General features: G+C 48.2%; 1 protein-coding gene across 3 annotated transcripts in view; it reads left to right on the top strand.

Annotated features, from left to right (window-relative positions):
* LOC147630714 (sodium/hydrogen exchanger 1-like) overlaps positions 1–25,375 on the top strand; it is a 73,779-nt gene extending 48,404 nt beyond the window's left edge. For all 3 annotated transcript variants that reach the window (XM_086810685.1, XM_086810686.1, XM_086810684.1), the window contains 9 exons: positions 15,158–15,352; positions 15,734–15,780; positions 22,592–22,658; positions 22,771–22,871; positions 23,071–23,172; positions 23,329–23,467; positions 23,563–23,625; positions 24,344–24,427; positions 24,708–25,375. In XM_086810685.1, the coding sequence (XP_086666811.1) occupies positions 15,158–15,352; positions 15,734–15,780; positions 22,592–22,658; positions 22,771–22,871; positions 23,071–23,172; positions 23,329–23,467; positions 23,563–23,625; positions 24,344–24,427; positions 24,708–25,007 (1,098 nt within the window). In that variant the 3' untranslated portion in view covers positions 25,008–25,375. The remainder of the gene's footprint in view (positions 1–15,157; positions 15,353–15,733; positions 15,781–22,591; positions 22,659–22,770; positions 22,872–23,070; positions 23,173–23,328; positions 23,468–23,562; positions 23,626–24,343; positions 24,428–24,707) is intronic.
* Positions 25,376–26,370: the final 995 nt, after the last annotated feature.

Raw genomic sequence — 26,370 nt, 5'->3', positions numbered from 1 at the left:
GTCAGAGCACTGACTATCATGCCAGATCCTCTCAATGTCCTCAGCGAGACTGGGGTCTGCAAGTACCCTCTCTGGGATCCTCAACTGCAAGCTGGGCTCTCGTGTCCCCTCCTCCAAAGTCAGTATAACTGGCGCATGATCTGAAAATGAGGTGCCAGCAAGAATGCCGACGGAGCCCCCTCGCTCCCCCAACCAATCGCCCACATAAAAGCGATCAATCCGAGATAGATTAGTCCCTCCCTGCCGGCGATCCGACCGAGAGAAACTAAGACTGTCCTGAGACCGGGAGAGAGCCCCATGCTGCCATGCATCAGTGATCCTCAGTGTCATACAAAACCGGTCCCAAGCTGCAAGCTCTGTGCCATGCACTGTAACATGACTGCCTCCCACCCTATCTGCCGGGTCCTCAAGCATGTTGAAGTCTCCCCCAACACACCAATGTGCGGCCTCTGGCAATGCATCTGTAACCTGAGTCCAAAACTCTGCTCTGGCACTAGCATGATTGGGCGCATAGATGTTGAGCACACCCAATAGCTCATCATGCATCCTCAGAATGACATACTGTGCTCTACCAGGCACAATGATCCCTCGATCCACAATGGCCTGCCGCCATGCATCTGCAATAACCATGCATACTCCTCCCTGTCCACCCAAAGGACCAAACCCTGCAGACCAGAAAGTGTCCCATCTACCAGGCATCACCGAACCATATCTCCGGATCCTGCTCTCACCCAAGTGGTGCTCCTGCATCATCAGAATGTCAATGCTGCCACCAACCAGGCATCTCTGTAGCTCCTGCCTCAAGCAGCCTCGATAGCGTATAAAGTGTGCTCCGCCAAGGCCCTGAACATTCCATGAGATGATCCTCATGGATGTCCTACTGAGGTGGATGCTGTCTCAGCCGTGCGGCGGGCCTTCGCAAGCGGCTTGGATGGAGAGTAGTCCCCATCCGAACGGCTGCGAGTCTGCCCACCCGGTGTACTGCAAGAATCCCGGATCAGGCGCCAGTGGCTGTGACCCATGGCGACTGCCTCCTGCTCTGACATAGTAACCTCGTGAATACTCACATATCCTGGGTCGCGTGCCAAATCTGCAACTATGCGCACGACCAAATGCCGAATCCCGGATGTATCCACACCCCCGGGATCCAAGACAAAATGAGCCAACTCCCAAAGTCGGCCTAGCACATCTGTAACCTCCAAATCGCTCATGTGATGAGAAAACTCAACTGCCTGAGTCTTCAACGTGCTGAGAGCGAGCTCTAGAGTCCACTCCCGGTCACAAGGTCCACAAAGAGGGAACGAGAAGGCCACCGCTGAGTCTAGTGCCTCCTCCCCCGCGGGCCGGAGGTATCACTACATGCACGCGGATGGGTGCTGGCTCATGGGGGCCCTCTGCTCCAAAGAGCCGTGTGAAGGTATAATCAAACGCCGCCGAGCGCTGTCGAATGCCGAGGCGACTCAGCCGACTGCGGATAGATGAAATCCGTGAGGCCCTAATCGGCATAGGTCTCCTCTGTGATGCTCGAGCGAGGTCAGTGCTCAGCGCCCTCCGGACTGCAGGTGAGCGCCAGGGAGCTGCCAGGACCTCTCGGGAAGGCGAGGCGGGCGGAGGGGGAGGAGGGGGAGGCGAGGGAGGAGGAGAGGGAGCCGCTGCCGAGACCGGAGCGGGGGCGCGAGGCGGCGATGGTGGAAGCGAGGCGGTGGGAGGGGATGGGTGTGGGGAGGTGAAGGAGGGGGAGCTGGCATCTCCTGGTCCTCGGTCGCTGCAGGGGTCTCCTCCTGAAGGGGAGCAAATCTGTTCCTCACGGGAACCCAGTGAGGCTGAGACTGTGGCTGCTGCTGCAGCGGTACCTGGGCGTGCTGCTGTGGCTGTCTCCCTCGACGGCGCCCCTGTGCAGGCTGCCACTCCGAGGTCTCTGTGGCCTGAGCAGGTGTCCCTGAGGCAGCCTGCCGAGCCGAATCTGTGGGCGGGCCATCCGTGGCCTGCTGCTGTGGTGAGGGCCGAGGTCTCCTGCGAGGGCAGGCCTTGGCCAAATGACCGACCTGCCTGCAAATGAAGCACTGGTTCGGGAGCCCCGAGAACTCCACTCTCTGATCTATCCACCCCCCCCCTATCCTAGGTAGCTGAATGACCTTAGGAAGGGAGGAGATGTCAGATACCAACACTCTGACCGAAGGTAGCCCAGCTGCTCTGGCCACCACTGAAGCTGCTGAGGGGCCCGTCTCAAGAACCGAGCCCACCAATGCTCCGAGCCTGGAGAGGAGCGGAAGATACTCCCGGCGGAGACCAGGGAAACAAACTGTAATATGGAAGAGGCGCTCTCCCTGCTCCGCCGCAGCTGGATCAAATCCATGCTGCCAAGGCCTGAAGAAAGCCCGAGCACCCCTGATATCCAGAGGACTCATGGCAAGGACCTTGGCAACGCTCTGGGCGGCCTCGAACTCGATCTGATAATGTCCCCGGCCCAAGAGCTGTACATCAAGGATCTTGCCCACATCTGCAAGAAGGCGAGCCTGAAGTAGATCCCTGATCTCCCCTCTGCTGGGGCGAGTGCCGACTATACGGCAGATGGTGGAGTGAGCCTGAAGGCGTTCCACCTCTGCGGTGAGGCTCGCTTCCTCTTCCGGCGAAAGAGAAAGCCTGATGGGGATGACCTCGGGGGCGGGCGAGGGGACTGCGGAAGAGTCCCCTCTGAGGTGAGGCGGGAGGAGTCTCCATCAGAGTCTGAAGCTCAAGCGAAGGCGAGGCGAAAGCGGAAAACCTGCAAGAAGCGGGCTGCACACCAAGAGGCGGAAGGACGGATGACGATGAGGGAAAAAAAAAAACAAAAACCCCCAAGGGTGAAAAGCAGCACGACAGAGGAGGGAGGGGGGGGCGGCGGCAAAAAGGGGGGGGAGGAGAGGCCCAGAGGGGGGGGGCGGCGACAATGCGAGAAAGAGGGGGGCGGGGCGCTGCTGAAAGGTGGCGGGCGAGAGGAGGCGAAGAGGCGGGGAGGCAAACAGGCGGCAGCGGGGTGGATGGCGAACAGGCGGCAGCGGAGGGGAACAGGCGGCAGCGGGGGGGGGATGGCGACCAGGCGGAGCGGGGGGGGATGGCGAAATGGCGAAGAAGGGAGGGGGGCGATATGGCGAAGAAGGGGGGGAAGGCGAAGCGGCGAGTAAGGAGGGGGGGGCGGCGCAGCAGCGAGGAAGGAGAGGGGGGGCGCAGCGTCGAGCAGAGGGGAGCAAGCGGGGGGCGGAAGGAAGGCGCGAGGTGGGGGGGGGAGCGAAGGTGCGCAGAGCAGGGTGGTATCGGGAGCTTCAGCGAGCAGCGACTATGTCATTCAAGATAAGACTTTGTTATCAGTAATTTTTTGAATGATGCATGGTTTTGTTTTTGGCTAACACAGTTAACGTGTTTCCACTTGGTTTTAGACTTTTGCTTCTGCAGGTTCTGAAGGAACAAGCAAGAGTTATTTGTCACTTTGACGTGACGGTGTGACCTTATTGTGCAGGATGATTTTTTTTTCATCACCCAGATGCACTAGAGGGCCATTGCCTTTGTCGTATGGGGAGTCTTTGCTCATAAGATGCCTTACTGTACCATTGAGTGCCATCGAGGACGCTTGCTATTTTTCAAGAGGGGGGTATGTCATGACCCTGTGTTTTTCTCTGGACAGTATGTAGGTGTGCACGGGGACATGGTGGACAGTGTGAATGGCATCAGATTGGAGTTAAAAAGGAAACCCATGTGTGGACAACCCCAAGTGTGAAGGGGGCAAAGAGATTTTAACTTAAAAGGTTTTAAAAACCTTTAAAATCTATATAATGCCCTTTATGAAAGAAAACGTGGCCCATATGCTATTTTTGGGGCCACGTGTGTGCTTTTTCAAAAGGGGGGGCTGGCGGGCAGCAAAGGAGGGGCGCCTATTTTCTGATAAAGGTGTGCTTTTTCGCTGAGGAGGGGTGCTCGGCAGGGTGCACAGGAGGGCATGTTGATCTCTTTCTTTCTTTCTTTCTTTCTCCCAGGTTTCTGTGAAGGGCAGGGCAGGAGACAGAGGCATACAGGCTGCTCGACTGGTTCTCTCCATAGGCGAACAGTCAGGCTGCAGAATCAGCAAGGTTTCTGTGAAGGGCAGGGCAGGAGACAGAGGCATACAGGCTGCTCGACTGGTTCTCTCCATAGGCGAACAGTCAGGCTGCAGAATCAGCAAGGTTTTTCTGTTCGCAAGTGGCAAACTGCAAGGTCCTTTTGTGCGCAGGCACTTACAGGGCTGCGGGAGGCAGACAGTGCTGGTGCAGGCTGCAAGGTCCTTTTGTGCGCAGGCAGTTACAGGGCTGCTGGAGGCGGATAGAGCTGGTGCAGAGACTGTCGGCTGCATGCTATGAGGGCTGATACAGGCTTTTGGAAGAACCATAAGCAGGTAGCGATGGTTTCAGTCCTGCTGGAGGAAGATCTGCGATGTTGGTCACAGGCTGCTTCTTGGAAGGGCTACAGTTGGGCTGTGCTGCAGAGAGCAAAGGCGCAGCCTAGTACTTGTTTACACATGCTTTTAGGAGATTAAAGTCGGCTGCCGTGCTGCGCTACAGGGCACAGACACAGGCCTACTTCTCTCTCTCTCTTTGGCTCTTGGAGGATTGGTTGGCTGCTGTGTGGCTAAGTATACACGTGCCTACGGGACTGTTTATGGGCTGTTTTGGGATTTCGGCTGCAAGTAGAGGTCACTTGAATGTGTTTCTTGGTATGGGAGTGAAGGAAGCTGGCATGGCTGCATGCTCATGGAGCAGATTGTTTTCTTCCTGCTAGAAAGGAACAGAGGGACCTACAGTTATGGGCATCTCTATGTTTCCAGATGTTTCATGAGGGAACAGGTAACTAGATGTATGCCGTTGTTGGCACTGTTGTTGAATGGTGCCATGAATGGTTCTGTATGGAAATAGGACAAAAGTTTCAAAGGGAAACAGGCCTAAGGGTTTCATGTGGAAACAGGTCGTAGGTTTCTCGAGGAAACATGTATTTGGGTTTCTCCAGGAGATAGGTCACATGCAGGCAGAAGGTACAGGAATGGACACATGTTTGGTACAGCCTTGCTACTGATTGGGCAGGGGACAGGGAATCCATAACAGAGATGGATAGTACCCTTGGAAGGTCGAGAGGGTTGGTACAGGTGTGTCGACTGTATGGTATGCTGTGCTGTGATGCGAGTTCTGTTTTGAGAGACAGTTTGGGAGTCTGTGTTGTGATGCAGAAGCACTGGATGTGTTAGGGTGTGATGCTGTTCATAGGGTGAGAGGCTATGGATGGTTGTGGCAGCCCTGATCATGGGAGAAAGCTTCTGTATGCAGGACTCAATGTGTGTGAGTCTTTTGATGAGAACCTTGTTTGTGGATGCCGAGTGGATATGAAGCCATGATGCAGGGTATTTGCAGGCTTTAGGAGTTCTATTGTGACGGCTGAGTTTCCAGCCTAATTGTAATCAAAGCTCTTATAATCAATTAAAGAAATACCGCAAGGGGTGCCACTGCGATTTGGGGCCAATCGGTGTTCGTGTAGTGTTTGCAGGAGCACTCTAGCTCCCCCTGTTTGTTTTCCTTTTCTAGGTCCTCAATGGCATTGAAGTGTTTTATGTGCGAGTGTTTGTTTCACCGCCTGTCAAGATTTTTGAAGGCCGGTTTCAAAGGGAGTCCAAATAATGTCCAGTGCCCGGTCTTTGGCCGCCACGTGTATCAAATAAGTCCTGCTCAATGTGTACTCACTTATAAGTTGTCCGGTCACACTCACTTATAAGTGAGTACACATATTATAAGTGAGTGTGTATAAGTGACCGGACAACTTATAAGTGAGTGTGAACCTGCATCCATAATTATTAACATGTGAACTCATAAAGCTGTAAATTGAGTTTTTGGGAATACTTACCACACCTGCAAAACACATGTAGACCACCTGTTAGTCCCAATCAGGTGTGCACATACACGTCCACAGGGTGCCCAGGCGTCCCCGGCCCCATGGACAACACAGGCAGAAATCTCAGGCATTGTCCAGGCAAACAAGACAAGTCATCCAAAGATAAAATCAAAGTCATGCACACAGATGAGTGCAATTATATTGGAAGAAACACCCATCAACTCAGTTGTATTCGATAAAATGTCCAGGACTCATGATCCTTCCGGAACCTTTTCATAACATAAATACACGATCTCCAAGATCGCTAGTCCCAGAGACTTTCATCATGTCAGGCGCCATGGCCATACATGTACACCATGTCAGGCCCCACAAGCCACACATGTACTATCTTGTCAGGCTACACCAGCCATACATGTACTGTCATGTCAGGCTCCATATGCCACACAAACACACCATGTCAGGCTACAGCAGCCATACATGTATGTCATGTCAGGCTCCACATGCCACACATGAACAATAGAAAAAATAGAAGCTGTAAGGAATTTTGTGACACTGCTAGCCCCAAGGACAAGCGCCGGCTTCTGGTAAAAAGCCGCCCCTGCCAAATCATAGGTTGGCCAACTCTACAAGGCTGGTCATGATGGTGTTTTACGCAGGTGTGTCAGTCCTCATAAAGTGTGCCACATGGGCGAAGATGCACACTTTGGCCTTGGTGGCGGTCACATCTCGGGCGCCCTTCTATTCCAACATGGCCTATGGTGGCCCACCATGTTCAAAGATTCTATTTAGCTTGCAAAATCTTGTGACACTTGCCAAAGATGTGGGCCCAAACCCACCCATCAAAACCACCGGCCCCTTCAGATTTCCCTAGCTTGGTCTCCAATCGAGAAATGGGGTCTTGAATTCGTGGGGCCCATCAACCCAATGGCACACCATAGCAGATGCAGATACATTCTTGTCGCCACCGATTATGCGACCAAGTGGGTAGAAGCCCAAGCCACCAAGGATTGGACGGCCAACACGGTGGCTCGTTTCTTATATGAGCACATCCTTGCTTGCTTTGGTTGCCCCTTGGAAATCACTAGTGACAGAGGTTTCCACTTCGTCAATGAAATCATCACCACCTTACTGAGCAACTGTAAGATCTTCCACCGAAAGTCATGTGCTTGTTACCCCCGGGCCAATGGGCAGGCGGAAAGCACCAACAAGGTGCTCTGTCACTTACTCCGCAAGATGTGCCATCAACATCCCAGTCTCACTGGTCAGAGGCCCTTCTTGGCACCTTATGGGCTTATAGAACCGCTTTCAAAGCCACTAATGCCATAGCCCCTTTCAGCTGGTTCATGGATTGGAGGCCGCTCTACCCTTAGAATTCAACGAAGGGTCCTATAGGGTAGGAACCTTCCGACAGGAGGACACCACACAGTGCATCAGTGCTCTCCCTGGCCATTGTGGACGAAACCAAGGCACTAGCCAACCAAGATTTGGAGGTGGAACAAAACCAAAGGAAAGCATGGCATGACCGCCATCTCAGGAGGCTCCAGTTTCAGCACGACCAATTGGTCTTGGTGTACCAAGCCCGTTATTTGAAACGGGCAAAGCTCATTCCGGTGTGGGAAAGACCATGCTTCATTCACCAAATTCTTCCTCACGGAGCCGTGCAACTCCGCACCTTGGACGGTCTACTTCTCCCCCTAGTCAACGGCTCTAGGATCAAAGCTTATCGCCCCGCAACCCCCCTCGCAACCTTTTCTTCCCCATAGCTCAACCCCTTCAAAAAAAAAAAACCGGTTCATTCCCAAACCCCTTTTGGGTTCTTCCGTCAACCATCATTCCTCCACTAGTACGCCCATCCACCAATTTCTCCTTCACCATCCGTGAGAACATCCCGCTCCAATTTTGGGAGGTCCTCTGAACGGTCTTCTTCCACCCCGTGGCGCCATCAACTAATAACCGAGTTCTACCGCCTTCTCCTTTTCTCACCCTTTCGTTCCCCCTTGGGACATCTGTCTAACCTTCCCTTTTGGCGGTCATCCGCTCCATCTAACTCTGACCTCCCCTTGTTTCCTTCCTCTTCCCCTCGCGAACCACCTCTCGTTGCGTCGTCCTCACTCGGGACATCCCGCCACGGGACATCCTCGTTGGCGGACATCCCCGCCACCTCACCCCCTAGTGGGCGTCCTGTCCTCCGCCCCCCTCCATCTCACCTTGCAACCCCCTCGTGAACATCCCACACCCCACCCCTTAACCGCGACCCCAACAACATCCTCTCCCCCTCGCTAACCCCTTCACGGCACCCACTCACCCACTCACCCCTCTGGTGGCCACCCTCACATCCCTTCAACCTTCTTGTGCGGACAACCCTCGTCCGTCCCCACCTCACCTTCCTCCCTCACTTTTCACCCGCGGACATCCTTAAGGCTTCTTACCTCATCCCCCTAGTGGACATCCTCTTTTTCGCTTAGCAGACGTTCTCTTGTCCTACCCCCCTAAACCCTCCCTTGGCAGACGTCCTCAAGGCCTCTCACCTATCACCACTTGGCAGAAGTCCTCTCGAGACTTCATCCCATCTCAATCTCCATAACCTCATGGACGTCCTCTCAACCGTCACCCCTTTCGTGGCCCTCCTCCTCTCCCTCTCGTGGCCTTCTCACCCCCGTACCTCACGGCCTCCTCGCAACCATCACCCCTTTCGCGGCCCCCCTCCTCCCTCTCGCGGCCTTCTCATCCCCCCTACTCCCGGACTCCTCACACCCAATTCTCCCTTTCGTGGTCGCCCTCTTCTCCCACTTGCGGCCTTCATCCCATCACACCCCCCTACCTCACGGACTCCTCGCACCCATCCCCCGTTTCGCGGCCCCCCTCTTCCCCACTCACGGACTTCAGACCATTCAACCCACCTCTCCCTCACGACACCTTTCAAACCCTTGCACTCGTTTGGCTTCTTTGCGCCATACCCTCACCAACCCTGCCCATTGCCACCCTTCACGCCACACCCTCACCAACCCTGGCTGTCGCCGCCATACCATCACCACCTCGTGCCTCGTAGGCATAACCTCACTGCCCCTCCCTTCTTTTTGCACCTTCGACGGCATAACCCCGACCCCCCCTTTTTTCCATCTTTGATGCCATACCCTCGACTCCTTGCCTTCTCACCGGTCACCCCTCACCGCCCCCTTGTATTGTCGTCGCAATCCATCACCACCACACCCCCCCCCCTTCGCCCCACCCGCCTCGCGGCATCCCCCACTCAACCCCCTGCTCTTGCCTACATACCTCATAGCCCCCCCCCCCCCCCCCCCCCTCCCCCCCCATCTGAGAGTAGTAAAAAAGAAAAAGAAAAAGGAAAAAAGAAGCAGGAAAAAGGGAAAAAAAAAAGAGAAGAAAAAAAGAAAAAAAAAACCGACCATCCTCCCGAGTACTTCGTTTTTTCCTCTTCCTTGTTTGCCAATTCATCTTCTCTACTGTGATGGCTGACGATTTACCTTGCTAGCTTGCCTTACCAATTGGGAGATGGTCTTTTTACGAGCACAAGCTACCGAGTTGGATACCTTCCGAGCATCTCTCCGCCCTCTCCAGTTCCTTCTCACCGGTCTTCCCACCACTTCATCGGCTGGTGCTAGCACTTCTTCTGGCGCACCTAGCACTACTTTTGGCAGTATTTAGATACACTATTTCATGATGGACATTTGTAGTTGTATATACTATCTTTTTATGATGTTATTTTTGTCTGCACTCTTTTCATCATTGTACTCAACATAATGTATTCAGTGCTTTGCACTCTTTTTAGCATTGTAATCCGCATAATGTAATAAGTACATACCTGCATCTTTGCATAATGTAATAACCATATCATGCATACTTTCCAGGTGTAACCCTCAAGGTAACTTACTTTTATCTTCCTCACCGAGGATGGTGAGCACGTGCTTAATTTTTTCATAATAAAAGATGCGAAATCATCCAATATGCTTAATCAAATAAACTCTCATAAAAACTACTATACATAGATATCCAGCATAATCAAGAGCCCATCCTAGCTCTGATATTGTAACCAGCTGGGGACCCGGAACAATAGATAGACACTTTAAATATGCCAATAGATTATGAAACACAAGAGGAAGCCATAAAAATATAAAGACACCGCACTGAGCCGGAACAGCCAACCCCCCATAAAATAGGAACTTCTCTATTCTTACAAGGACTCAAGGTCTAGGTGTTTGTCGCAGTGGATTTTCCACAAAGCATCAACAAAATTTAGACCAAGCTTTCTTAGCAAAATACAAGCCCAATCATTACCACAAATCAGCCCAAAACTCCATGCAAGATGACTCAGTAGATAGCTCACAGCTGTACGGTTGCTATATTGAGAGAGAGAGAGAGATTGTTGTACGACCAGTTCTTGCGAACTAGAGAGAGAGAAAGAAAGAAAGAAAGAGATTTTATTAACGTCTTCCAAAAGACCGAACTCGGCCTATGAGACAAATCGGTGTACCTGTATGGGGTATCCTCTGTCATTCCAACAAAATGAAAAAGTATTGAACTAAAAAGCTGAATCTGGGTGTGCAATAAGTACAATGAGTGGTGGAGGGGATGGAGCTCTACTACTAGGAGAATGCAAAGCTATATGCATGGAGTATACAATCATGATATGCAACCTAGCTAGCTCCATCCTGTACCATACTGGGGGTATAAAATGGTATACATCAATGAAGGGGGTGTCCACAGCTCCCTGAAGAACATGCCTGGGTGTGCTCTGAAGCGAGCTAGTCGCTCCGCACCCTCTCTGTGAAACTGAGCTCTGATCTTTGTCATCTCTCTCTGGTATAGGCGTGGTGTCCGAAAGCCAGGTATCCTCTGTCTCCTACGGGCTCTGAGTGTCTCTGCTCTTTGGAGAGTAATTCCCTGCCGTGTAGGGGCTGGGAGTGGGATGGATCTCTGAAAAAATGTAGTAATCTGTGTCTGTCGTCCCCCCTCTGGAGAGGTACATAGTTGTTGGCCTGCCCACCTGACCTGTAAGCGATCAGTGGAAGTAGTATCCAAAACTGCAGGCGGCCAGCTCCAATTCAGGAGAAGCGAGAGAGAGAGAGAGAGAGAGAGAGAGAGAGAGAGAGAGAGAGAGAGAATGGTGGTGTACGACCAGCTTTAAGACCAGTAGGAAGACGAAAGAGAGAGGATCAATCAATTGCTACCCGCCTTTGCTCTCATGCGCCTCTTCCTAAAAGAAAGCCCCTCCTCCTTTTAATAAAGTCGACCAGCTCCCTATCTTTATATGTGCTTTTCCTTTTTTTGCCAAAAGTGGCTGAGTATGCCCAAAATATCCCAGACTTTACTTTTTCCAGCTTGCTCCTTAAGCTTAAGCTAGGCGCCTCCTTCTGTCCATTTGTGCATGCCCAAAATAATAATAAGTCCAGCCAGATTTTAATGACGTGTGAACACAATGACTTATAAACCTTATAAGTCACTTTAATGATTAAATCCCCATGTTGCTCATGTTGTTTAACCATTTTACAGGCCAACCTTTGCGAGTGAGTGCTTCAGCTTTCTTCTGTGGAAAATCCCCGTTCCCACCTTGGTTCTGTTCAGTGTGTGGGCTTGCCCCAAAACACTGATCAAGACTAGTGAAGGGACCAAATAGTGATATCCCCTCTGTCTTATAAAACAATTGTCCGAACCGTACAATCTTGATACCACTGGAATACTCTTCAAGTGTAGTAGATGCACTGTCAATCAATAGTATTTTATAGTTTCGGGCATTGAATCCATAAATCCAGATCCACGATTTGAAGTCAGATATGGACATAAGAGCCAACCGTATGAAGAAAGAAACTTTAGCCATATCCCGAGTCAACAACTCCGATAATAACCAGACATAGGCACAAGAGCGAACGGTGTCCCAAATATTCATAAATCCATAACTAGCTTTAAGTACTGTAAAAAGAAAATAAGCAGAATACATAGCCACAGAACATCTTGCCATGCCATTGGACTGCCAAAGGGCACCACCCCTGTGATCCATACGCATGCCTAAGCCTAACATGCTTCACATGTCCATGTCTTCACTAGGACAATGACCCTTCCATGTCTTCACTAGGACAATGATCCTTCCATGAAGTCAAATATGCTCGCTAGAGTTTCTCCTTCCACGAGACTTCACTCACTAGGGTCACCAATCCTTCCATGAGTTCTAATACTCACCAAACTCAACTCTTCCATGAGTCCATATACTAACTCACTAGAGTCACCAACTCTTGCATGAGTTCATAGGGTCACTCACTAGGGTCACCAACGCTTAGTCACTCACTAGGGTCACCAACGCTTCCATGAGTTGACATACTCACTAGGATCAACAACCCTTGCATGAGTTCATGTCACCATTTGGCCATTCGATTGGTCGACCTGTGCTTTCTCATTATGTATGTACATTGGACTAGTGTCCATGGCAGTTGTATATGCCGGGGATTGATGCCACTCATGTGATATTGTGGACTTGGCTTTTGGCTGGGACTTGTGCTTGTGTGTACATGCCCAGAAATGGTTGGGGGATTGTTCCATTGGGTCTGGTACCTTGTGTACTTACCTAGAGCACGTCTATTTTGGTATAGTCTCATGAATGGGAATTGTCCATACCAATGTTGCATTGCATAGCATCTTTATGTGCTCGCTTGCAATTGAATTTGCATGTTGTTTTCATGCCAGCTCTCCCTACCTATAAATAGGTGGGGTTGGTCTCTCACTTTTGTATCTTGTTCTATACATCTTTTGCCTGCCCATGAACCGTGCGTGTGAAACTGTTTGCTAACATGGTTATGTGGTATGTGACAAGTGGTAAGTATTGGTAAAAAACCTAGCCTTAGGAATTAACATTAATTTATAAATGAGTGTGTACACACTTCATTAAGTTTTGGGTGACCAAAACGCACTTATAAATTATGACCAGCCCTGTGTTCGCACACACTAATGTCCTGAGGTGGACAAAACTCAATGCCCACGGCTCACACTTGGGAGCAACCAGCCATGTGTCCATCCCAGCTTGCACCACAAGTTACTTGTCCTCTCTACCTGACACCTAGGGTGGACATCTCATCATCTCTCTCTTCCCTTTCTCTCTAGAAGTTGGCGTCCTCCTTTATGAGACTTTTTGGTTGTATTTTTTGCACTTTCTCCTTTCCAACTCCATATCCAAGCTTGCTACTGTGTTTTCCAAGCTTCCAAGAGTGTTTCTAGGTGGTGTTCACTCTCCCACACACTCCCAATGGCTGAAATTCAGCAAAACAGCTCTTATATTTGCTATAATTTTTGGTCTCTTTGTTGAAAACCCTAGGTTTAGCCTTCTTTTCTCAAGTTGAACCATAGGGGAAGCTTTCCCAGGGTTCCCTTCATCCTGTTGAAGACTTTTGTCGCGAAGGACCACGACAGATTGAAGATTTCAACACTCCAAACGCTTCCATCACGAAGACTTCCTCTTTCTTTGATTCTACTTGCAATTGATAAGCTTTGATGTTAAAATATGGAAGCAAGTAGCAAGAGGGAGGAGCAGGACTCCATGTTCACATACCCTGTGTAGTGTTCTCTTGTCCTACGCGCTCTCTTGCAGATTGCTGTTACCATGTGTTGTGGAGTATCACTACTGAAACTACACCGACTAGGTGTAAACTTCCTTGAGCACCATCTCGTGAACAATACCTTTGTCAACACTAAAATGAACTAGCCACAATACACATAATCACTCAAAGATACATCAATGCTCAAAACAATCTGCAAAAGAGAAGCATTGCACAATACACCACGATTGAGGCCGTGAATGGGCCAAGCCCCAGAAGCTGTTTTTGGGGATGTGCATAGGCCGATTGAAACTCTCTCTCTTTTATGCGCACAAGGGGCTGGCAGCTGCTGTGCAGTTATCTTGTCTGCTGGACACCTCCAAGCTGGTCTTACAGCTGGCTGAACAGCAACTAGTTCTTCTCTCTTCTTTTCCCTCTTGTACAAGGAAGGCAGAACAGCTGCGTGTGTTCTCTCTTGTGGGTTGCTCTTCAAGTTGGTGGTTGCAACTGCATAGAACTTGTCTTTTGTTGATCACTTACAGGGCTGATTTATGGACTGTTTTGAGAGTCTTTGGGACTGTTTTCGTGATAGCTTTGGGCTGCTTTGTGGCCCATCTTTTGCAAAGAGGGACAAGCTTGAGTATTGTATATTCTCTAAGAAAGGTTGTTGATGCTTTGTGGAAAATTCCGGTGCTGTATGCACCCACACCTTGGTTTATTGTAAAAGCTTCTATCTGAATAAAGAAGTTCCTACGGGGGGCCGGCCGTTCTGGCTCAGTGTGCTGTGTATTTATATTTCTCGTGGTTTTCTGCTGAGTACTCTTTGTTTGTATTCTTGAAGTGTTTGTCTTTTGTTCCGGGTCTGCTATTTGTGACACAAACGCTACCCCTATGGAAGGCAAAAACTTCCAATAGATCTGTGGGTGTTTGGGGAACCTGAGGAAGATCGGACAAAAGTTGTGGTCCTCTAGCATTGGGTCGAAGTTCCAGCAGTATCGAAAGAAGAATAGTTTCCTCGAGCCTAGAGGAAACGGGCTGCTCTCAAGAGTCTATGAGGTTGCCTCTGCCAAATTGAAATCTTCTTGGAAGAAGCCCCGTCCAAGCAAGCGGACATCAATAAATTGCGAAGCAAGGTATGTGGGAAGTGCGGCCAGGATCCAATCTCTAGCCTCAGAGCGGGAAGGATGAGGGCCGAAAATCTTTCCAATGAGTGGTCCCTTGACTACTTTATCAAAATCTGCCAGTAAGCTCGTCTTTGGAAAAAAGGGTTGTCTCCCGGTCGGTGGGGGTGGTGGATGATTAGCTTGGGTAGAAGCCACAATGCCAATCAAAAGGTGGGCATCTGACTTGCACAATGAAAACTTTTCCGTATGTTGATGCACCCTACTCTTCCTTCTCTTTTAAAGACTTGTTTTCTTGATTTATATCATAACTTGCCAAGTTTCTTGTTTTAGTAGTTACTCTATGAATTGTACATCACATTTGCTTTTTTTCTTTATGTTCTTGTAGACTTTCCCAAACTTTTTCTAATGTTTTCCTTGTTTGTGTTTGTTTTTGGTTAAAGAAATGCAATTATTCTCTCAATTTCTAAGGTTGGATGTATTTTGAAGGTATATAAATATACCTACATATGGTTTACCATTTGAATGCATCCTTGAGAGTTTGGGTATGTTGGTTTTTCTTCAAAATTGAAGAGGTGACTTGTTTATGATCTTTGACTCTTATTTCAGGTTCTACATCAAGATGAAACCCCTCTTCTATACAGCTTGGTGTTCGGGGAAGGTGTCATGAATGATGCATCTTCCATTGTGCTTTTCAATGCAGTTCAAGACCTAAACCTATCCGAAATAAATGCTATGAAGATCTTTGTGTTAGTGTGGAAATTCCTCTATCTTTTCCTCACAAGCACACTAATGGGAATTTCTGTAAGTCTTTATCCTTGCTTACCTAGAAACAGGGTTTGTGTCTGCATCATAGGAGGATACTCACTGGCTCATCACATTTTATGAAAGGTGTAGCTAAACAAGTATCTCAAGAACACAGTCTAGGGGCCAAAAACTTAGAAAGCATTATGGGGACAACATTTTTGTTGACAATGAATTTCTGTAAGTATCTATCCTTGCTTTCCTAGAAACAGGGTTTGTGTCTGCATCATAGGAGGATACTCACTGGCTCAGCACATTTTATGGAAGGTGTAGCTAAACAAGTATCTCAAGAACACAGTCTAGGGGCCAAAAACTTAGAAAACCTTATAGGGACAACATTTTTGTTGAGAATGGATAATTCAGTTTGTTTTTCTTTTGCAGGTGGGTCTTCTTAGTGCCTTCTTTATCAAGAAACTGTACGTGGGCAGGTAAATCTTCCATCATGTTGCCCCCCCCCCCCCCCCCCCCCCCCCCCCCCCAAGATTAAGGACGACACTCTTCTTGTTATTTTCATCAATCACTTTGTCACCATCCCCCCTGCTCAGCCACATAAGTCACCCAATAATTGGTGTGCAAGTAGTGAAAATTTTATCGTTGTGGGACCTCTAACATCTTGCAAATGGAAGCTATCACTCCCATCAAGTGAATAGAGGGATTGTTTGGCCATATCTTGGTTGAGAACCTGATTGGGCAATATAGGTGTACTGTAAAGGGCCGATGAGAACCTTTAGAGGCAAGTTACCCTATCTACCTTTGCACCTGTCACGCATGGACGATCTCTTAGAACGACATTGGCAATCATACGCATACCCCACAAACACATCACTTCTCTCATCTCTCTCTTGTGAAACTGGAAGCCAAGCGGGGCGTGCTGTGACAGAATCAACCACGTATCCAAGAGATAAAGATATAGTGAGAGGGGGAGAGAGATTGGGGAATAGGGATCTTGCATAGCACACCACATTGAGTGGGGAATAGGCCCCACCCCCTTTCAGGAATTTATTCAGGAACAATCCACGGGCACACTGGCCAGGATCAATACAATCATTGAATACAAAAGCAAACAAATATGCCCATGTAGTATATCCAAGTCGATGTCGATGTTGAGGTCGAGACATGAGATCTCTGAGGTGCCGAGCACACCACGGGGATGACCCACAAGAATCTCTCACTGAGCTATCCAATGGATTCCAATCCAATGAATCCAAGTTTAGCTCCAAGTCCAAGTCCAAGTCCAGATCCAAGTCCAAATCCAAATCCAAGTAGGCAATGTGTTCTTATTTTCTGTCTCAATAAAAAAGTCCTATTCTCTTGCTCTCATACCACACGTTCTAGACTTCACCTCATGGGATCTCGTGCTGCATACCACACATCTCTCCTCCCCTAGCCTTGAGGGAAAAAGAACCCCTAGAGACCCTATCCTCTGGGAAGCTTGCCTATGCACGACAGTTGTATGATGTGCCAGACCAGTTTATAATACAAATGTCACACATCCCTCGGCCTATATGTATACTAGGGAGTCACTTTCACAGGCCCCAGTTTTGCATGACCAGGGTTGCTGCCCACTGAGTGACTAGTGAGTGGGCATGCCTCTCTAGACCATGAGAGTGTTTCATGGCACATTCCAGGAGCCCCGTATTAAGTGTTATCTCTTTTGACACCTTAGTATGACCAATAGCACGGTGTGCTGTTCATGCACAGGCGCCTTCTTTTATTATTATTTTTTTCTTTTTTGAAGTGCGTGCTCAATGCGTGTGCAGGAAATTCAATGCGTGTGCAGCTGTGAGATTTGCAGGGAAATCGAAATGTTCAATCTTCATGTGTGTGTACAGATTTCAGTTTCTCTACAGGTGCAGGTTTAACAGAGAACTAAAATGCACAAAATTAAAGATGCAAAAAACTAAGCTAAGAACAGAAAATAAAACGAACATGCCCAACCGGTGTGCTACAAGAATCTCGGATCAGGCGCGCCAGTGGCTGTGTCCCTATCTTTTATTAAACAGTTTGATGCCGCCTTTGGAGGTGAGGACTTCTCTGAAAAGTCCAAACTCCGCATGGTCCGTATGCATTTAAAAGATGCCGCCTTGAATTGGTGGCTGAATGTGGTACAAGATGGGACCGAGCCTCCATCATGGACTGAATTCAAAACCATGTTAAACAAGAAGTTCCTTCCCGCAAACTTCGAGGCAGATGTGCAGAAGGAATGGAATGAGGTAAAGCAGAAGGCCAGCGAGAGTGTGTCAACATACCTTAATAATTTTTCAGCCATCCCATTGAAATTTACCTCTTATACTTCCGTCAATGGATTGCAACCAAAGCTTATGCAAGAAATTTATATGGCGGGACCTAAAACTTTGGAAGAAGCACAAGGTAAAGCATTGCAAGCAGAAGCTCTACATATGCCTTGGATGGTGGGCAAAGCAAAGAACGAGAACCAAGATTCGTCCCAAAAGAAGAGGTTCAAAGGAGGATCTCAAGCAAGGAACGAGCCACAAGAAAAGAAGAACAAGAATGAGGATAAACCTCCACTTTACCAAAAGAAGCTATCCCGCAAGCAACTTGAAGAGTATGTTAAAGAGGGTAAATGTTTCCAATGTGGGAAGAAGGGACATATGGCCACAAAATGTCCTGATAGACCAAATCAAGAAGCCAAACCACCCCAAAATAATGCATTGCCCAAGGAACTTCAACATTAGGATGATACACCACCAGAGAAAAGGCCACTCTTCAAAGCTTGGGGCAAAGTGGCAACCAACCCGTGCTTATCCATTTCGACAGTGGTGCTACCCACCACTACATTCATCCTCGAGTGGTTGAAGCCATGAACCTCCCTCCGGATAGATTTGAAACTCCTATTACTGCAGGTGCTGTCTTTGAGAGAATGTCAGCCGAGGTGACTCCTATCTTGGGAAAGCTTTGCTCACAGATTGGAGACTGTGTTCTGAGAACTTTGTTGTTGGCAAAGTTGGACATTGTGATGTAATTTTGGGTATGCCCTGACATAAGAAGTAGACTAGTAGTCGCCCTCCTTCATGAGTCTCTTTTGGCTGTATTTTCTGCACTTTTTCCTTCCCAACTCCATATCCAGGCTTGCTAGTGTGTTTTCCAAGCTTCCAAGAGTGTTTCCAGGTGGCATTCACTCTCCTACACACTCCCAATGACTGAAATTCAGAAAAACAGCTCTTATATTTTCTGTAATTTCTGGTCTTTTGGTTGAAAACCCTGATTCCAGCCTTCCTTTCTCAAGTTGAATCATAGGGGAAGCTTTCCCAAGGTTCCCTTCATCCTCTTGAAGATGGTGTCACGAAGGATCGCGATAGATTGAAGGTTTCAACACTTCAGACGCTTCCATCGTGAAGACTTTCGCTGGCATCGACTCTATTTGTAATTAGTAAGCTTTAATTCTCAATTATGGAAGCAAGTAGTAAGAGGGAGAAGCAAGACTCCATGTTCACATACCTTGTATAGTGTTCTCTTGTCGTACGTGCTCTCTTGCATATTGTCTCTACCAAGTGTTGTTGGAACGATAGAGAACAGATGGTAGGGAACATGGGCACTTGAGAGGGTGGTGTGACTTGCAAATCTTTCCCGACAGCCATATTGTTTACAATATCGTATTCATATGCATTGGTATGGAAATCTGGTTCAGAAATTCCCATGACACTATATACTTGATTATGGGAGGGGCTCAATCCGTACCTAATGTTATCGTCACATGCAGGGCATGTGGAGATGCTTAATCCCCAGTTTTGGCTATGATTAGGAACCTTTACAGGCCTTGGACAGCTAGGGTTTATGCTAGGAATTTTACCCAAGGTAGTCAAAAGGAGTTGGAGGGTATGTTCAGGCAGTTTGGCAGTTTATGCACATTCAGGCTTGTACAGTCGGGTGGTTGTAGGGGTAATTCCATGAGACTATAAATAGCAAGGCCTACTACAAGCGTTAGTCATTTGATCCCAGGTTTGTGCGACAGGTCATAGGCTTAGGTGTCTCCTTTTGGAGGCCATGTTGGCTAGGATCTATGTACATATTGATACATATATACAGAAAACATGGCTATTGCAGCATCCCTCTCTCTTCTTTCTGTTCATCTCTGTGTTTTTGCACAGTTCTTAGTAAAGGTAGTTCTTTCTACTTTTCTTAGCGCATCAATGTGCCACTTCTCTCCTGCACGCCACCCATCTCTTGTGCAATCTCATCATGCAGACTCCCTCTACGTGAGCATCATCTGTCCGTTCCCTCTCTTTTTTTTTTTCTGGGAAAAAGATCCTTCAATTAGTCAAAGAAGAAAACAGCCACAAAGGGCTAAGTACAACCACGACGGGCTAGATACAAACTCGCTCTCATATAAGAGCGGGAAACAAGTGATCATAAGGGGAAGAGATGCTTCTCCTCCGGCTGGCCTTTCTTTGAGCAGAAGGCTATCTCATACAAGGGGGGGGGGAACAACCACACAGGTGGTCTGTAGTGCCAAATGGGGTCACCGCCTCTATCTGTGAGGGAAGGGCCATACCTTCAAAGTCTCAAGAAGGCTTCCCGCCGCTTCCGTATGCGGTCAGAACCTCCCTGTAGCTTTCCTCACTGTGTGAATAATATCAAGTCATATGCTCCCGATGGTCTCAGCCGGTGGAGTGTGGGACTTGGGTACCCTCGATGGCCTCTCTGCATCTAGCTCACCAAATGTGCTAGGCTGTGATGCTACTGCAAATCTCCCACCTCTGGCATGAGCCTGGCTGCTAGTCACCTATAGGAGGGGTTGTGATTGGTACTGTTGCAATATGATGGTGAGAGACCTGAAGGCCTATCCCTCCCCCATCCTTCTCATAAGCCCTAATCGCTCTTGCCTTTGTGGCCCAAGCAACAGTGCCCCAAGTGATGATCTGGGTCGATGCCCTGTCCATAGCAAAAATGTGGAGAATCCGTTGCCAAATCTGTTGAGCCTTCGGGCAATCCCAAAGGCAATGTCGTTGAGACTCCTGATGGTGGCCGCACCGCAGACAAGCCGTTGACCGACCTCCAACTGCCAGCGAAGTACTGACCGCCAACCTCCTGTGTGCCATCAACCAAAGAAAGAGTGTGAGGTCGAAATCTGTCCCAAAGCCTCTTCTAGAAATCTGAAAGGAAACGCTGTGATAGGCCCTGTGACTACCAATGTGCTGTTGATGCCGGTGTGCCCCTCACAGCAGACGGGCTACTGTGCATCGAGAAGAGTGGACGGACTGTTCCCTTAGGGCACCGCATAGCTGCACATAGTCACCTCAAGGCTGGCTGGGGTGCCCCCTCAGCTTTTTCATCCAGAAAAAGATGACACCCATCACACATGCTTGTCTATCTCTTTGAGGCTGCCTGATCTGTGCGCTGCTCCTCTTCCCTTGGACTGGCCCAAAACAGCTCCAAAACAGGCTGCCCTGGAATTCCTCTTCTCCCATACCTGCTGGGCTGTCCTTTCACACACACAGTTTGCACAACCTGCCCCTTCTGTCACCTTCATGTGGCCGTCTTCATCTGCATGAAAGCCTACCCCCTATGCTAGTCAACCTCTGCTGAGAGGTTCCCGGTCACGGGGACGTCTTGTACACAACAGACTCTAGGCCTTCTAGCCACTACCCACTCTCTTGCGAGTTCTCGGGAACACCTTGAATCATTAGCTTTTTGTGCGTCATAAGATGGCTGTCCAGCCTGCACTTGCCATGCTTTTTCTCCTTCCTTTTCTCCTTGCACATCCATGCATGGAATCTCTCTCTTTTTTGCCTCCCTCCACATCCACGCAATTAAAGCACTTGGCTTTCTTGCGTTTATTGACTCACGGCCAATCCAGACCTCATCCTGCGACAGCGCCCTTAGCCTACGTGTGAACCCTCCTAGTTCTCACACATTGCTAAGCCTTAAACTTAATTCTAGGTGAGCACACATCCCTAGCCCAACCCTAGGCCGGTCTGGACGTAACACACGGGTATGCAGGGTCTGCACAAGCCGGGGAAGTGGAGACAAAGGAGCACTTCATGTTTAGAAGCCCATCGTATTATGAGATTCATGGGAGATTCCACTGTGTTTTTTGCAATGGTTTCGGTCCCCCCTTAACGGGTTTTGAACTATGACTCATGAGGATCAGAGGTGCTTGGTCTGTACTTACAAGAGTGTTGTTTCCATCGAGAGTTCGTGTGATAGGGAGTTAGAGCCAGTAAGATGCCTCTTAGAGCTTCATCACAGAGTTCTTTAGATTGCATCCGTCCACGATGGAGTGTGTCACCCAGCTCCCCAAAGCTAAGAGGGATTATACATGTTACTGACTACATGCCAGATCTCTTGACCCTTTGGCCCATCTCCTGTGGAGTCAGTAGAAATGAAATGAAATGAAATGTTATATTAACGTCTTCAAAAGGCCATAATGACCTATGAGACCAAAAGTTACATCATGGTGGATCTGATACAATGTCTGGATTAAAAAACCCAGAAAATGAAAAATAAAGATGATACTCCTGGCACCTAGAAAATGAAACTGGAACTGGAAGGTAAATAGAAACCCTTATAGGGTGTGAATATAGTGAGGGGGGGGTACGCTATGGAGGTGAGTGGAATATAGTGAGGGGATACAATATCATGTGAGAGATCCCTTCAGAGAGCCAGATGCCCCTGCCCCCTAGGGATTCTAACCCTCCACCTATTAGTTGTGTAGATCTAGGACTTACTCTGGCACCATGGAGAGGTTGCACCACAGGAGGGAGACGTCACATGTCTGTGCTCTATTATGGAGGAGGATGGTACTATCATTGGATGAGGCATGCATTTCTCCCACCCCACTATACACGCGCCTTGTGTTAGCCACATGGCTACATGTACTACCTTACATGTTCATAGTATAGGTAGCTATCATGGAGAGGTTGCACCACAGGAGGGAGACGTCACATGTCTGTGCTCTATTATGGAGGAGGATGGTACTATCATTGGATGAGGCATGCATTCCTCCCACCCCACTATACACGCGCCTTGTGTTAGCCACATGGCTACATGTACTACCTTACATGTTCATAGTATAGGTAGCTAGTTTCTTCTTCAGTTTTCAGTTTTCAGTTTTCTCATGGATCAGTATTTTCATGGAGTTAGTGTTACTAACTTACTTCTTGTCCTCATAGACCCTTTGGGTCTTCTGAAGACGCTAATCTCACTTGTTGGGTAATGGAAAAGGCTGTAAAAAGTTTTCAAGGATTGATATGATTGCCAATTGGAATTTGTGGGCAGGCATTCAACTGATCGAGAGATTGCAATTATGGTGCTTATGCCCTATCTTTCATACATGCTAGCTGAGGTAATCATTTATTACTTTTGTTTTTTTGATAGTTTGTGTACCAGAATGCATTTCCTGAATCAGCTCCATATTTGTTGCAAGTTTTCAGAATAACACACATTACTTTGTGCAGTTGCTTGAATTGAGCGGTATTCTCACAGTGTTCTTTTGCGGTATTGTGATGTCCCACTACACTTGGCATAATGTGACAGAGAGTTCAAGGATCACCACAAGGTAATCCTGAGTTTCCATAACCAATTACTTGTGGAATCCGCAGATGCGTGAAATAGAGAGAGTCATGCATGCAACACAAAGTTGGATGCACAAACTGATGGGACACCTCCACAACCATGCACAGACACACATGCATGCAAGATGCACAAATGCACTGTATTAAACAGGTCAGATAGAGAAAGTTTGTATTTCTGTGCAGGCATACGTTTGCAACCATGTCCTTCATTGCTGAAACTTTCATATTTTTGTACGTCGGTATGGATGCTTTCGACAAAGACAAGTGGAAGATGACAAGGGTGGGGTAAGTCGTTCTGTTTGTTAGGTCTCATGTTATTATCATATAGATATGAGCTTCTATAAGAATGTCATGACTCAGGTTGATTGATTTTTTGGATACAGTATTACTATCTCGTGAGACATTGTCCTACTTATTTAACTCTTTCTGTAATTCATGCAGTCCTGCCACTTCTCTGTCTCTCTCAGGGGCACTTCTTTTCTCTGTCATTTTGGGGAGGGCAGCCTTCGTGTTTCCCCTCTCTGCTTTTTCAAATTTTGTACGACGGACTCCAGGTACAAGGATCAGCTTCCGTCATCAGGTATGGCCAATTTTTAAGGTTCAATGATAGTGTGTAGCCTTGCTACCAATAGGAACATTGTTTTATGTTGAGTAAACTACTACTCTTTTTGGCAGGTGATTATCTGGTGGGCAGGCCTGATGAGGGGTGCAGTTTCCATTGCACTTGCGTATAATCAAGTATGCCTTTAGTTCATGTGTTTGTATCATTTCTTACATTTCTTGAACCTCACATGTATTGAGATTCTGCTGAAATGTTGTAGAGCATCCAATTACTTTTTTTCCCCCCTTGAAAAAGATCCTTTTTTAGGAGAAAAAAGGCATCCCTGCAACACTCTCAAGAAGTAATTGATACTATATGTAGAAAAAAGAGGGAGGCTCTCTCCATGGCTGGCTGCTCTCACAGAGAGCTACATCAGGAGGGGGAGGGGGGGGGGGGGTGGGGTGGCACAGGGCGAAGCCACATGGGGGTCCTGTAATGTAAAACTACACCAAGTCCCCTGGACTGAGGAAGGGACCAGGGTTCCAAGTGCATAAGAAGGCAACCCGACGCTGCTGCATCCACTCCAAGTCACCTGTCATGATGCTTCCTGTGAGCGGACGGTCTCTGTCACGGCGAGGTGATGATGCCTTCAATGACTCACTGCACCTCGCTGGTCGGTGTGGGTAAGGGGGTGCATGGGGTCGTGGTGGCTGTGGTGGTGAAGTTCCAAAATGGATGAGCTGAAGCGTAGTGCGGGGCCTGGCTGTGTGGCCCACACGATGGTCCCCCTTAAAGTGATGATCTGGCTGGTGTGGGGAAGAATCCGTCACCAAACCTACTGCATCTTCGGGCAATAAAGCATTAAATGACTTGCTACATTTGTTTGCAGCTAATGTTTCCTTCTTGATTATGCAGTTTACAGTGTCAGGGACAACGAGGAATCCCATCCATGCTTTGGTGATCACTAGTACTGTCATTGTCGTGCTCTTTAGCACAGTGGTATGTATTCTGTTAAATTTACTTTTGCATGCTGCATGAGCGCGCATGAGTGAGTGTTTGTGCGTGCGTGTGTGTGTGGGGGTGCGTGCATGCGTGTGTGTGTGTGTGTGTGTGTGTGTGTGAGAGAGAGAGAGAGAAGAGAGAGAGAGAGAGAGAGCAAAAAGAATGACGGAACTTAGGTAGGGGTTCATAGGGACCTTAGCCCAAGGTGTTTCATAAGAGGCAGAGTGTGTGTGTATAGCTACATCATCACTAGGGTTTACAGTTTTGCCACTGGCAGGTATTTGGGATGTTAACAAAGCCTCTTGTGGAGTGGGTACTACCTCATCATCTGAGGTCAACCTGTGATAGCTCCACCCCATCTTCTCCCAAAGATTTCTTCGACAATGTCGCTCGGCTCCAGGATTCCCTTCTGGGACATGATACCTTAAATGACAACAATTTTTCGACAAGATCTAGCAGCTTACAAATGCTCCTAAGGGCTCCAACCTCGACTGTACATTATTTTTGGCGGAAGTTTGACGATGCTTACATGCGCCCCATGTTTGGTGGTAGGTGTGTGGAAGATGCTTTGGAGTAAGAGATTCTCTAACAGACGATTTGCCTTGATGTGGTGGGAAGCTTTTTTTGTCTGCCTTTTTTTGTTCTCGGGCCTCACTTTGCACCAGTGTTTTGAGTGTGAAGATGTTATCATCATGTGTGCATTCTTATGGGTTACAGCAGCTTGTAACGTCTTTATGACGCATTGTAAGGTCCCCCTCGTGATCTTATATAAATCGAAGTTGTAATACTTGTCTTAGGTCGGATACTTCAATGAATGTAATGGTTCAAGGAGGGTGTAAGTTGATGCTCTCGAGTGTGTGAAATGCTGGATTTATCAAGATCTTTAGTCTTATAAATTTACCCCAATGCAATTGAGAGAAAGAGAGACTCCCTCGAAAGCCAAAATGGTGTGACCCAAATACATAAATGATCATTATAAAGGTCTTGTGCTAAATTTGTGACTCGAAAAAAAAACGAAACAAAAATAAAAGAGAACTATGCTATTAGAAGATGCCACATTTACAACAATATGAGAAAGTGCAAATAACTATGTCGGACATGTGTTTGAATCCTATGTCCAAACCTCCAAAGCTAGTGGATGCAATGTATTCCACACTTTTTAAAGTAGTGCTCTAGCCTATAATCTATGCCACGTGGTGACATTTTTTGCATGGCTGGGCCACCTCTCCATGAACGGCCACGGGGCCACCTCTGCAGTAGATGCTCTCCATGCAGTCGTAGGTCCATCTCTCCTCTGCAGTTGCAGGGCCACCTCTCCATGCAGTCGCAGGTTCGCAGGTTGCAGAGCCGCCTTCGTCAATGTGGCCAGGTAAATTTGAATCCATGTAGCCTTCATCTCTTCCATTTCGAGCGAGCTCCTCTCCTGAGTCCTGTGTTCCCTGCTGGTGAGCCATCACTCTCTCTCTCTCTCTTTCTGTTTCTATTCTCATGTTGTGTTTATTGTTGTGCAGGCTATTGCAGACGTCCTCTCAACTCGACGTGCTGCCCTCCTCAGTCTGCTGTTTGGCCCTCTCTATATTATCGGTTGGCCCTCCCTATATTACTGGTTGGCCCTCCCTCTCTCTCTGGTCGTGCCATGCTCAATGCTCATGCCGACACCTTTCTTCCCACATGGGCATTGGGCACGTTAATTTGTGGTAATTGTAATCGTAGCGGCCTTCTCTCTCTCTCTCTCTCTCTCTCTCTCTCTCTGTTTTGGCAGGTTGTTTGTAAGCCGTCCCCCACAGGTAGCAGCTGTTTCTTTGTCGTCCGTCTCGCTCTCTCCGAAGTGTGTGCCTACAGTGGTGCAATCGTTTTCGTTTATGGATGATGGTGTCTGTATGAACAAGAGCCGCATGCATACAAGCTTTTCATTTATGGATGATGGTATGTGTATGAAC

This window comes from Cibotium barometz, chromosome 16 (genome assembly GCF_041138505.1).
Source record: "Cibotium barometz isolate CiBa-2024 chromosome 16, ASM4113850v1, whole genome shotgun sequence".
Classification (NCBI taxonomy): domain Eukaryota; kingdom Viridiplantae; phylum Streptophyta; class Polypodiopsida; order Cyatheales; family Cibotiaceae; genus Cibotium; species Cibotium barometz.
This window is presented reverse-complemented; position numbering and strand designations above follow the sequence as displayed.